At 36.6% G+C, this 14,631-nt stretch overlaps 1 protein-coding gene across 1 annotated transcript in view; it reads left to right on the forward strand.

Moving 5' to 3' along the window:
* The window catches only part of ELP4 (elongator acetyltransferase complex subunit 4), a 278,785-nt gene that overhangs the window by 90,594 nt on the left and 173,560 nt on the right, over positions 1–14,631 (forward strand). Inside the window, exon 7 of the mRNA XM_006883725.1 lies at positions 8,816–9,004. Coding sequence (XP_006883787.1) covers positions 8,816–9,004 — 189 coding nt within the window. The remainder of the gene's footprint in view (positions 1–8,815; positions 9,005–14,631) is intronic.

Below are 14,631 nucleotides of genomic sequence, written 5' to 3' on the forward strand. Positions count from 1 at the left end.
GATGCAATAGTGGGTTACTGTGGTTTAAAATACAGCTGACAATTAGTTTATGAAATATTGACAAAGTAAACAATGGAATGCTCATCCTTTTATCTTCTTACTTCATTCTAATATCTAAATTTTTAAATTCTAAATTTTACTCTTTTTTCTAGACTTCCTCCCTGCTGAGACTCTAACTTAAGATATAGTTGATGAAATAAGAATTATATAGTTTAGAGAGCATTATGCTAAGTGAACTAACTCGGGCTCATAAGGAGAAATATTAGTACATAAGGCCATTATTGTAAAAACAGAAGAATAACTAGTAAGATAAGTATAGAAATCCAAAGGACGGATGGAGGGGCTGAAGGTGCGGAGGGGGAAAATCATGGGGTTGCAGAATTTGGCGCATAGGGGAATAGAGGTGTAGGAGTTGGGAAAGATCCAGTGGAGATCTGAAAAGATGGGGTAATAGTGGATGTAGATCAATGGCAATTAATTTTATAAGAAAAAAAAACGTATGTGACAGAGTATAAGAAACACAATGTGAATGAAAAAAACATATATTCCCCTATGGAAAAATTGAAGAATTACATAGTTAAGCCTGACTTCCAGGCAATTTGCTTAAATTCTTAAGTTTCCAAGTAATAAGGAAAAGGAAATAGCTTGCTGTATCTTACACTGATTCATCAGAACCTTATTTATTCTTCTAAGGAGGATCTTGTATATATTACTTTATTCTACTGAATGCAGAATTAAAAAGGAAATAAATGACACACCTTCTAAGATCCTCTCTGTTAGGTTGTTCAGTGTAACTTTACCTCTCCCAGAAAAGAAAATGAAGACACTAAGACGGTTATCAGGTACCAGATAATTGGAGTCAGGAATTCTTCTCTAAAATATTTACTCTAAATTCTACTTTTTATAATCTCATTTTCATAATCTTATCCAGTCTATTGACTATAACTCTTCATATATTTGAAGAATTATCCCTTGGAATAATACAATGGGGCAAGATTTTTCTGTTCCTTTTTTTATAGATATGAGAAAAACTAAAGCCTGGGTAATGTGTGTGTTTTATCTAAAATCATATATCTACTTCTTTCATAGTCCAGACTCTATGTATGTCTCCTTTTGCCATGACATCATTAGCTTGGTGTACCCCAATGTGGCAACTCATAATGTCACCCTGCACCCATACTCGGCCATATAGAATCCTTAATATTAAGCATTTTCCATTTTACTAATAAAATAATATATGATAATTATAGCTTAAATCGCTTATTACTGACAATAAGATTGTTTTGCACAATATGTAGTTACTGCATTATCAGTAATTATGTGGAAGCCTTTTTTTTTACATTTCTCCTTTTCCTTAAATTACTACTTCATTCTCAAAAAATTTATTAATATAGGTTCGCAAATACTAATTATCTCAATATTGTACCTAAGACAGCAGATTTGACAAAATTAGCAACAACAAAAAAACCCAGCAAATGATTGTAGCTCATACACAGATAAAATCACATGATTCAGAGTGTCATTGAAATTAGGTAATAAGGACAACTCTCAATGAAGCACATTAAAATTTTCAAAAAGTAAATTAGCCTGGAGTTTTTGCCTTCTGGTATACTGACATAAGCTTGCTTTCAAAAGTATTGTATTGTTATACTAATGCAGGAATTTTGAAAGATTAATTTCTTCTGAACCATTGCACAAATATTTTCTAGACTGTTATGTTTCTGTCATTCCCCCTGACAGTGGCACCCAGTGATTTCTGAACCCCTTAATCCTCTTCTAATTGTTAGGTACCTATATTGAAGCAATTCTGATTCATAGTTACCATCTATACTACAGACCATAATCCTGCCTGATCTCTGCACTGTCCTCACTATCTCCTCTCTACATAAGCCCATTATTTCAGTCACTGTATCAGTCCATTTCATTGAGGGTCTTCCTCCCCTTCCTTGAACTCCACCTTCCCAAGCATGTGTCCACTTCCAAGGACTGGCCTCTCCTGATAATATGACAAAAATTACGTGAGACCAAGTTTCAACATCCTTGTCTCAGAGGAGTACCTTGGCTGCACTTCGTCAAGCACAGATTTGTTTATTCTTTTGGCAAGCCATGGTATATTCAGTACTCTTGGCTAACACCACAATGCAAAGGCTTGTATTCCTCTTACCAGCTACTATGTTTTACTTTTCCTCTTCTAACATCTCAATGTTTTACTTATTTTTTTAAAAATTTTCTTTGTTTATAAATTATTTGAAAAATATACAAAATTCACTTTTTCTCTGTACTGTTTAGGAGACAAATATATTTAGTCATTCCTATGTTGTTGAGAAGATAATTCTAATGAAAAGGTTCTTAGACTTTCAAAATTTCATCATGCAGTCTCCCACACTATTTCTTTTACCAACATCATATTTGTCAGAATTGATCCTTATTTGGAAAGGAATCAAGGTAAGCAAATGATTCATAGTTAACTAAATGACTATATCTATAGGAAGAGACAATGAAGAAGCTCATTAACATCAATCAGAACAAGGCCAGTGGCCTACTACAGAACAGGCCATTTGTTGCTTACTAGGCAAGTTCAAGATGATGCTGAAGAAAACTCAAACAAGCCAATGAAAGACACACTACAACCGTGAAAATATTCCACCAGAATTTAGCATTATCTCAAGAATAGTATTGATCCATTGAACGTTAATGACTGAAAACTAGATATGTGGTGGTGTTAGGTGCCATCAAGTTGAGTACGACTCATAGTGATGCTTTGAAAAACAGAATCTGAACCTTGCCCTATCCTGTGCCTCCTCACTGTCTCTGATACACTCAAGCCCTTTGCTGCAGTCATTGTGTGAATCCACCTGGTTGAGGGTCTGCCTCTCTTTTGTCATTCCTCTACATTTCCATGTTTGATGTCCCTCTCCAAAGAATAACCTCTTCTAGCAACATGCCCAAAGTATGTGAGATGAAGCTTCATCATCCTTGCCTCCAGGGAGCACTCTAGCTGCAAGTTCTCAAAGACTTGTCTGTTCTTTTGGCAGTCCATGAGGTATTCAACACTCTTCGCGACAACCACAGCTCAAAGACATTAATTCTTCTTCTGCCATCCTTTTTCCTTGTCCAGCTCTCAGATACATAGCAAGTAACTGAAAAAGACCATGGCCTAAATCAGGTGCACCTTAGTTCTCAAACTGGCATCATTGCTTCTCAATAATTTGGAGTGGTCCCTAAGTATAGACTTTCTCAGTGCAATAATTTCTAATCTCCTGACTTTTGGTACCAAGTTTATTACTGATTATGGATCCAACCAAGATGAAGTCATTGACTCTTTCCATCTTTTCTCCATCTATCATGATGCTGCCTATTGGTCCAGTTGTCAGGGATTTTATTTTCTTGACATATTGAAGGCTGCAGTGTTAACCTTCTGTAGCAAGTTTTCAAGTCCTCTTCACATTCAGCAAGGAACATTGTGTCATCCACATAATGAAGTTTGTTGATAAATCTTTCTTCTATCCTGATGCCACATTCTTCTTCAGAGTCCAGCTTCTCAAATAATTTGCTCAGTATACAAATTAAATAGGTATGGAGAAAGACTACAGCCTGACACAAGTATTTCTAAGTTTAAACCATGCAGCGTTCCCATTGCTGGGTTTGCACAGTAGCCTCTTGGTCTAGGTATAGATTTTGCATCTATATGAAACCTGAACTCAGTCAAGGGTTCTGGAATTCCTGTTCTTCTCAATGTTAGCCATAGTCTATTATGATCCACACAGTCAAATGCCTTGGTGTAGAGAATCAAGTACAAACAGACCTGGACTTAAACACAGTGGAGATTATGAGAATGGCACAAGATTGGACAAAATCTTATCCTGTTGTTCATAGAGTTGTTGTCCATTTGTGCTGACCTGATGGCACCTAACAACAATAGTTATAGAAAATATTGACCAACATAGGAAACATCAGAAGAAGATGGAAGGAATACACAGAGATAAATACTGGAGAGATGTTTTCCTTTTTCCTATCTTTATTGATGATGCAAGGCATGCAACTGTGTCTCTTAACGAATTATAGATAGCATTGCAAAGAATGGAAATTCCAGATTGCTTAGTTGTGTTTATGTGGAACTTGTATGTAAACCAAGAAGGAACCATTTTAATATAACAAGGACAAATTTAAAGTCACTGCCATGGAGCCTCTTTTGACTTAATGGATCCCATTGGGGATCAAGGGAACGCTGGTGAATAAAGAGTTTCACTTACAATCTAAAGGCTAATAGTTCAAATACATCAGCTGCTTCTTGGGAGAAGGACATTCTCCTTCTGTGTGATTTAAAACTTTGAAAAACTCACTGGAGGTCAGTTATGAGTTGGTTCCAACTCGACGAAATTCAGTTTTAATTGTGAATCTATAGAATCAAATTGTCCATATTTATCCCACTGAACAGCTTCTGGGTTTTAACACCCAGCCTTTTGGTTAGTACCTGGTATTTAGCCACATCATCACCACAGCACCTTAAGGTGTGGTTTAACATCAAGAAAACTGTGTGTCATGTTGTATCCTTACACCATACTTATTCAGCTGAATCTAAGGAAAATTAAATCAAATCCATGGGAACCAAAATATGACATTTAGGCTATCCCACTGGAATTTCAGAATCATCTCAGGAACAGATTTGAGGCCTTGAACACCAATGAGTTGCTATACTGAAGAATGCTTTGGGCAGAATATTAAATGATCCAGGAAGTATTAAAAGATGATGGAAAGAATATGCAGAGTCACTGTCCTGAAAGGCATTGGCAGACAAAGAAGAAAGCAAGAGTCTGTGGTGGTGAAGGAAGAAGTTTAAGCTGCTTTGAAAGAAGTGGCAAAAAAATAAGGCCCGAGGAATTGATGGTATACGAATTGATGTATTTCACCCAACATATTCTGCCCTAGATGTGTGGGTATAAGTAGTAGTATAATTTTTTGAGGTTGTGTCATGTTTTTTGTTTTCCATTGTGGCCATACCATTTTATAATCTCACCAGCTGCATTTAATAGTTCCAATATCTCTATAACCATGCTAATATTCGCTGCTTTATGATTTTTTTAATACCATCACCAACTCGAGGTTTGAATTTGTTCTTCAGTTCCTTGAGCTTAAGAAATGCTGAACAAGTTCAGCCCTTTTGATTTTCTAACTCCAGCTCCTTGCACATTCCATTGTAATATTTTACTTTGTCTTCCCATGTGGCCTTTTGAAATCTTCTGTTCAGCTCTTTAATGCCTTGACTTCTTCCCTCTGCTTTGGCTTCTCTGCACTTTAGTGCAATATTCAGAGTCTCTTCTGACATCCATTTTGGTCTTTTCTTCCTCCTCTGTCTTTGTAATGATCTTCTGTACTCTTCTTGGATGATACTCTTAATATCTTCCCACAACTCATCTGGTTTTCACTCATTGGTTTTCAAGGCCTCAAACCTGTTCCTGAGATGATTCTGAAATTCCAGTGGGATAGACTAAACATCATATTTTGGTTCCCATGGATTTGATTTAATTTTCCTTAGCTTCAGCTTGAACTTGCATCTGAGTAGTTGGTGGTCTGTTCCACAATCAGCACCAGCTTAGTATTCACAGCTGATATTGAGCTTCTCTAGTGGTTCTTTCCTCAGATGTAATCCATCTGATTTATATACATACCAGCCGCTAGGAAATTAAAAGACATATTGTTATGGGAAAGTCTGCTGTTAGGGACCTCTCCAAAGAACTAAAGAGCAATGGTGTCACTCTGGAGACTAAGGTGTGCCTGAAACAGGCCATGGTCTTTTCAGTCACTTGCTATGTATCAGAGAGCTGGACAATGACTAGGGAGAATAGGAGAATTGATGCCTTTGAACTGCGGTATTGGAGAAAAGTATTGAATATACACGGACTGCTAAGAAAATGAACAGGTTAACCCTAGAGAGGGTTAAATCAGGCTTCTCCTTGGAGGCAAGGGTTCTGACGCTTCTTCTGACATATTTTGGACATGTTGCAAAGAGGGCCCAGTCTTTGGAGAAGGACGTCATGCTAAGGAGAGTGAAAGGACAGCACAGGAGAGGAAGCCCTCTATGAAGTGGATTGATTCAGTGACTGGGATAATGGGGGTAGGTGTGTCGGAGACAGTGAGATTGGCACAGGACAGAGCATGGTTTATGTTGTACATAGGGTCGCTATGAGTCGCAGGCAACTCAACGGCACATAACAATAACAACACATATACCCAAGAAACATAAAATATAAAAGCAGTGACACAAATTGATATATATACGCCTGTGGTCATTGTGGTAAGGAATTGTGCTGCTGGTGCAAAAGTACATGGTTTAAACCCCCCAGCTGCTCTGAGAAAGATGGGCAGTCTCCTCCTATGTGATTTACTTTCTCTGAAAACTCACTAGAAGGTCTGCTGAGGGTTGGTTCCAGCTCATTGCTACTCAACAACAGCAACATGATCATTGTAGCATTGTTCAAGAACAAATTAATGGGAGCAATCCAAGTGCCACTCAGTGGATGAATCAATAAACAAATCTTGGTACATATATATGGAATACTATATAACTAAAAATAATAAGTCTGCAAAATTCTTAAAACTTGTGAATTTAGAGGATATTGTGCTATGTGAAATAAGTCATTCCTAGTGGATGAATGTTTCATGGTCCCACTAGTTTTAAAAGTCCAAAATAGATATTTACACAGAATGTAATGCTCTTGGGTGGTTACCAGGAATAGAGGGGGAAGTTAGAGAGAGTGGTTAGTGGACAATTAAAACTTATGGTGATAGAAAAGACAATATTAATTATAAGTGATTTCTTAACCAGTACACAGACACCAAGAAGTACACAAGAAGAACAATACAATTTCTGTAAATACGCTAACATATAAAATTTTGCAACAATAGTAATAACAGCCAAAAATGTGTAAGAAGCCATATATGAGTAAATGTATATGCATGTATATCTGTATCTGTAGACACAGATAGAGAGAAAGATATTTATGTGTCTGTATATATGTCCACATGTATAAGAAAAGACCCAGCAGCATTGTTATATAGGCTGGATAGATAGATTTAAACAGTTTATAGGATTAGTTTAGTGGAGTATAGGCTTAGGATTATAGTCTTATAGATCAACTTGGTCAGATGGCATAACATAGTTCAAAAAAGATATTGTTCTACATTCTAATTTAGTGAATGATTTCTAGGGTCTTGAAAGTTTGAGAGTCACCATCTAAAAGAAATCTATTGATCTCTGTTTATATAAAGCACAAAAGAATGAAAGAAACCAAAAACTCCATGAAGAAATTAATTAGTCCACTGGACTAATAGCCCCCAGAAACCATAGCCTATTCTAACCTGAGGCCAGAAAAAGTAGATGATACTCCGCTATCACCATCCACCATTTTAACCAGAGTGCAATCAAAAGACTTAAATAGAATGAGAGAAAAATGTAGAGCAAAATTCTAATTCCTAAAAAAGATCAAGACAACTGGAACAAGAGAATAGAAAAACCCTGAGACTGGCTTCCTATGGTACCTTTGACCTTGGAACTGAAGATGTTTCTGTGGGTCAGCTTACAGCAAATTACTAGATTGCCATAAAGTTACTGTTCTCATCGTGAGTAATGTGCTGACAAATCAACTATATGAGGTCAACATTTACCATAAAATAAAAGAGGGTATGGAGATGAGAAGATATATGGTTCAGGAAGCTTTATCAATGGAAACAAAGCAAACAGACCAGAAATAATTTGAAAGCTGAAATGTGAAAATTGTAACCAATGTCACAGAGCAAGTTGTTTAAAATTTGTTTAGTCAGAACCTAATTTTCTGTATAAACCATCATATATAAAACACAATAAAATATTAAAAATAATCTGGAGCACATTATGCTATATAGCTTTCTGTAAGCTTAATGTAAGAAAATCTCCAAGGAACAGATACTGCATTTAAAGTGTTAATACTAAAATTGTTTTTAAAAACCACAAAAGATTGAAGCTTGTGATACTCCTTAATATTTCAAACCAGAAAAAATTAACTCACTTATTTTTTTATTAGTGGCTTCATTCTACTTGGATCCACAGTCAAAACCTTTGATATCACCAATCTGAACATCAGGAGATATATTATACTGGTAAAATGGGCAGTCAACAACCTTTCCAAAATATTGAGAAGCAATGATGTCAGTTTGAGGACAAAGTTGTGCCTGATTCAGGCTGTGATCTTTTCATCCAGTTGCTATTCATCTGAGAGCTAGACAATGAATAAGGATGACAGAAGAATGTGGTGTTGGAGAAGAGTGCTGAATCTTCCAGACTGTCAAAAGAACAAAGAAATGTCTTGGAGAAGGTGCAGCCCGACTATTCCTTGGAAGGAAAAGTGATAAAGCTTCGTCTCACATACTTTGGACATGTTGTTAAGAGGGCCATTCCTTCAAGAAGGACATCATGCTTCAAAAGGTGGTGGGCTGGCAAAAGAAAGGAAGACCCCCAATGGGTTGATGGATTGACAGAGTGATGGCAGCAATGGGCTCAAATATGTCAAAGATTGTGAGGATGGCACAGGATACGACAGAGTTCAAATTATCATTCATAGGGTCACAGAGTCATACTTGACAGTATTTAGCAACCAACAACAAATATTTTATACCTTTATAAATGAAAATATTTGCTTTCTATTGAATGATTTTAATACATTTTACAATGTCACAGACTTATAAACAGACCTTTATCAAGTTGACTTTCACTGATCATAAACAAAGGGATATTAACTAGTTAATAAAACTTACTATGTTTACTCTTTCTTTCTTTCAGAAAAAACAGAAAAATATTTTAAGAATAGGAATTCAGAATCTTGGTTCACCTTTGTGGGGAGATGACATTTGTTGTGTGGAAAACAGTGACAACAGCCACAGTCTAACCAAGTTCCTCTATGTGCTTCGTGGCCTTCTGCGAACCTCTCTTTCAGCCTGTATCATCACGATGCCATCACATCTTATCCAGGTAAGCACTTTCCGAGTTACTTCCTCCTACCTAGTGCAACATAAAACTCAAATTCATTGTTGTCATGTCAGAACTGACTCGTAGCCAGTCTTCCAGCAAGCTTTTGAGAGATTGTAAATCACTTGGGAAGATTGCCCATCTTTTTGCCAGGAGCCACTGATGGATTTGAGGCACCAGAGAGGAGGCCATCAGAGCTCCTTTTGTGGTACTTGTTGTTAAGTACTCTTAAGTCAACTACAACTCATAGTAATCTGTGAACAGCAGTTCCTTACGTAACTTGCCCTATCCTGCCCCATCCCCGGGATCTCTGATATGCTTGAGTCTCTTGTTAATATCTCTGCATCAGTCTACCTATTAAGGGTCTTCTTTTTTGCTGACTCTGTACCTTTCCCATTCGATGTGTTTCCAAGGACTTGCCCTTCCTGTAACATGCCCAAACTATAGGAGGCAAAATCTTTGCCATCTAAGGTTCACCTCTGTTGCACTTCCTCTAAGACAGAATTGTTTGCTCTACTTGAGAGTAATTTATAAATGCATTGTGAATCTAATAAGTTGTTTCATATACCACTTGGACATACAAGATTTCAGGTGCTTAAAATCATAAAGTTTTTAAAAAATTACCTACCAGTGGGCTTTAGTTTTTGTTTTAATTTAGAGTAAATGTTGCATATGACTTTTAGTGTTGTTGTTGATAAGTACCATCCAGTCAGAACTAACCCATAGCTGACCCTCCGGAGATGGCCCATTTTTCTCCTGCAGCGAAACTGGTGGATTCAAACCACTTGCCTTTGGCGTCACAGCAAAACTCCTTACCAATAAGCCACCAGAATTCCCTCATGATGTTTAGGATATAGTGATAAGTTTTAACTTCCAATTTATCTCCAAACTCTATCATGTACCCTATAAAATGATGCAGCATCTATACTCACCATAAGAACCCTTCTATAGTATTGTTTTCTGTTTTTTTATTGTGAGTAGATTGAAAATTTACATAGTATATTGATTTATCAATCATTCATACACATTTTGTTTTATAATATTAATAACAATATCTATAATGTCTGATTATCCATTTCCTTATTCTATATAACTGTCCCTTTCAAACATCTTAAATGTTATCTGCTTCTTAATTTTTACTCCCTATCTCTTCCTTCCTTTCTCTGGTAACCATACTGGAATGATTCTGTGTGTAAACCTTACTTTGTTATTGTTGTTGTTGTTGATTGCTGTTGAACAGAGCATGACTCATAGCGACCCTATGAACAAAAGACCTGAAGCCTTTCTATAACTATTGTCATATCTCAAAGTTCATAGAGTTTCCAGAGACATGTTGTTTAGGAATTGGATACCACTTTGCTTCAGCTTTTTGTAATAGTGGTCTTAGACAATATTTATCTTTTTGTTATTGATTTATTTCACTCAGTATAATGTCTTTTTGATTTTTCTGTTATGCAGAGTTTCACAAATTCTCCATTGTTTTTCAATGTTGCATGGAACTCCTCTATGTGACAGTACCATAGTTTCTTGATGCCAGTTCCATAGAAAAATGAAGTTAAATATACTATGGAGTTATATATTTATTATACATTTAAAGCTAGCATCCATGTTTAAGTTTATTGAATTCTAAGCCTGTACTATCTTCTGTCACATTACATTTCTAGAAATTATTCACTACTTTTGATGATACTAATTTTCTACTAAGTAACAAAAACATTCTAGTCTATGGGAGCTCTGGTGGCCTTGTGGCAAGAAGCTGCACTACAATCCCAGAGGTATGCAGTTCAAATCTACCAGATGCTCTGCTGGAGAAGGAGGGGCAATCTCCTCCCATACCAGTCAGATCTGATTTGACAGTACACACACAAAAATTAATAAAATAAAATTAAGAAAAAGAAAGTCCTTCATGTTTAAAAATAAATTCTGATCTAACATTGCTTTGCCTAAACATTTTTAAAGAAAAATATTATCATGGTGAGATCTTTGACAAATCAGTGCATGTGAAATATTAAGTAAAAAAGGAGAGAGTAAAAAGATGAATGCGTAATTTTCAAATATACACTCCTACTGCTAGAGCCAAATAATAAGAAATTAAAAATTTTTACCAAAGCTTGCAGTCTGGAATTGACCAAACATGCAATCAAGATGTGTTAGTAATGATAATGGATGACTGGAATGCAAAAGTTGGAAACAGTGAAGAAGGAATAGTATTTGGGAAATATAAGCTTGGTGATAGAAATGAAGCTGGAAATAAAATTTTGTATTTTCAATGCTTTAGTCATTGCAAATACTTTTTTTAAAAGACACAAACAACTACTTTGCACATGGATCTCACCTGATGGTCTGCATAGGAATCAGATTGACTCTATCTATGGAAAGAATTGGCTGTATCTATGGGAGGACCAGGAAGCAGTCCTCAGAACAGAGCAGGGAAACACTGCAAGGTTCAAAATCAGGAAGTAAATGTGTCAGGGACATGTCCTGTCTCCATACTTTTCAATCTATATGCAGAACAGATCATTCAGGAGTCTGGGCTTTGTGAGGAGGAATGTGGCATCCAGCTTGGAGGAACTTATCAACAACCTATGTTATTTCAGAGGACACACCATGCTTGCTGAAACTGAAAAGGACCTAAAGCAGTTGCTGCAGAAGGTCAAGGACAGCAGTCTTCAATATGGATTAAAGGTCAACATCATGAAGACAAAGATTCCATTGGGCCAATTAGAAGTACCATGATAGATAGAGAAGAGATTGAGGTTGTCAACAGTTAAAACTTGCTTGGATCCATAGTCAACATTCTTGGCACCAGCAGTCAGGAAATTAAAGACTAATTGTCTTAGATAAATCTGCTGTCAGGGATCTTTCAAAAGTACTGAGAAGCAGTGATGTTAGTCTAGAGACTAAGGTGCACCTGATCCAGTCCATGGTCTTCTCAGTTATTTGCTATGCATCAGAGATCTGGATAATAACTAAGGATGATAGAAGAAGAATAGATGCCTTTGAGTGTGGTGCTGGAGAAAAGTCTTGAACATACCATATGGACCGCCAAAAAACCAAAAGGTCTTCTCCTTGGAGGCTTGGATTTTGAAGCTTCAGCTCACATAATTTGGACATGTAGTCAAGACGGACCAATCCTTGGAGAAGGACATCATGCTCAGAAGCATGGGCAGACAGTGCAGAAAATGAAGATCCTGGACGAGATGGATTGATAAAGTAACTAGGGGGTACCTGTGTTGGAGTCAGTAAAACTGGCTCAGGACAGAGCAGGCTTCAGAGCTAGAGTACATAGAATAATTATGAGTTGCATATGACTCAATAACATGTAACAACAACAACATGAAAAGAATCTTTAGAGAAGCTCAGTATCAGCAGTAAAAACAAAGCCAGGAGCAGACTGTGGGTCAGACCATCAATTACTCATATATCATTTCAAATTGATGTTGAAGAAAATTAAAATAAGTCCACGATAACCAAGGTGCTATCTTGAATCTGTTCCATCTGAATTTCAAAATCATCTTAAGAATAGATTTGAAGCATTAAACACCAGTGATCAAAGACCAGATGAGTCCCATAGGATGATATCAAGGTTATTATCCATGAAGAAAGCACAAAGTCATTACAATGACAGAGGAGAAAGAAAAAACCAAAATGGATGTCAGAAGAGACTGAAAATTACACTAGAGTGTTGAGAAGCCTAAACAAAGGGAAAATATATCAAAGTAATAGAGTTGAACATTTTAAAGGACCACTCGAGAAAACAAAGTAATATAATGGGATGTTCAGAGAGCTGGAATTGGAGAATAAAAGGGAAGAACTCCCTCTGAATTTCTCAAGCTGAGAGAACTGAAAAACAAATTTAAGCCTTTAGTCACAATATTGAAAGATGCTATGGTCTATATATTAAATGACCCAGAAAGCATCAAATGATGATGGAGGGAATATGCAGACTCATTGTACCAAAAAGAATTGGTTGACGCTGAAAAATTTCAGGTAGATCTGAGCAAGAGCCAATGGTAATGAAGGAAGAAGTGGAAGCTGCATTGAAAGCATTAGCAAAAAATGAGGCTCCAGGAGTTGATGGGATACCATTTGACTTGGTTCATTTAACAGATGCAGCCTCAGATGTGTTCATCAGTCTATACCAAGAAAATTAGAGGAAAGCTGTCTGGCCAACACATTGGAAGAGGTCCATATTAGTCCAGGTCTAAATTAGAGCTGTGGTTTTGAAGGAGAGTCCTGATTATCTCTTAGATTGCCAAAAGAACAAATAAATATGTCTTGGAGAAGGTGCAGCCAGAGTGCTCCTTGGACGTAAAGATTATGAGGCCTTGCCTCATATACTTCAGGCATGTTGCTAGAAAGGAATATTCCTTGGAGAGGGACACGATGCTTGGAAGGGTGGAGGATTGACAAACAAGAAGACCCTTGACCAGGTGAATTGACAGTAACTGCCACAGTGGGCTCTAATGTGTTAGGAAGTGTGAGGCTGGCACAGGGTAGAATAGGGTTCAGATCTGTTGTCCATAGGGTTGCCATGGGTCATAATCAACTTGACGGCGCCTTACAGCAACAACAATTGCAAAACAAAATAAAAAGTTGTAGAACAAACATTTGAGAGTGCATTTAAAACTTTTATTTCTTCTAAAGGAGACTTTGCAGGGGGAGGAGAAAAAACCAGAAAATAAATCATCTGCCAAGGCATTTCAGTTGTGATCATCATTGTTATTTATAGAAGAAATTCCAAACTCATTGTGACTTTCTGCGTGACATTGATTCCTCTAGTCTCCATGAAAGAATGACAGTGATACTATCAAATGGCCTAGAGTTAGTCCATCCGCCCAGTGAAGCCCACTGCTGTCAAGTTGTTTTAACTCATAATAACAGTTTAGAACATAACTTCCCATAGGGTTTCCAGTAATGTAATTTTTTTTATATAAAACAGATTGCCTCATCTTTTCAACTGCAGAGCAGCTGATAGATTCAAACCACCAAACTTTCAATTACTATCCCATTATTTAACCCACTGTGCCATCAGGGATCCAACTCATCTATGTCACTGGTTAAGCAGTAATTTAGATGATGTGAAGAATTGCATGTTTGTACATTAAACAAGTTGCGAATTTTAGAGATATTGTTATGTTTTGAACATAACCGTGGAGACATTTTAAAGTAAAAGTAGAGAAATAAAGAGTTAAGCTTTTAGAATTAATTAAAATTATTCAGGATGACCAAGAATTAAGATATGTTGCTCACAGTAGAGAATGTCTGGTGAACAGCCACCTAAAATTCTCCTGTTTACATATCATTCTCTGATAGCTTAGTGGTAAGGAGTTGAGCTACCAGCCCAAAGATACTTGATTCAAATCTACCAGCACCTCCTCTGAAAACCTCCTGGAAAATCAGTTATGAGTTTGTTCCAACTTGAAGGTACACAATAACAAAAGTAAAAGTTCCTAAATAAGTTCATGTAGCTATTAGGTTATAATCATCTAGTGTCAATATCATTTGAACTTTGGAAAAATTGAATTATTTGAACATAATATCTAATTATATGCTGCTTTCTACATCAAAATCATTTCAGGCGGTAATACCAAGAGACTATGAGTTCATGTGATAACAAGACAGTGATT

Source organism: Elephantulus edwardii, unplaced genomic scaffold, assembly GCF_000299155.1.
Source record: "Elephantulus edwardii isolate Elephantulus edwardi_28Jun2011 unplaced genomic scaffold, EleEdw1.0 scaffold00029, whole genome shotgun sequence".
NCBI lineage: Eukaryota > Metazoa > Chordata > Mammalia > Macroscelidea > Macroscelididae > Elephantulus > Elephantulus edwardii.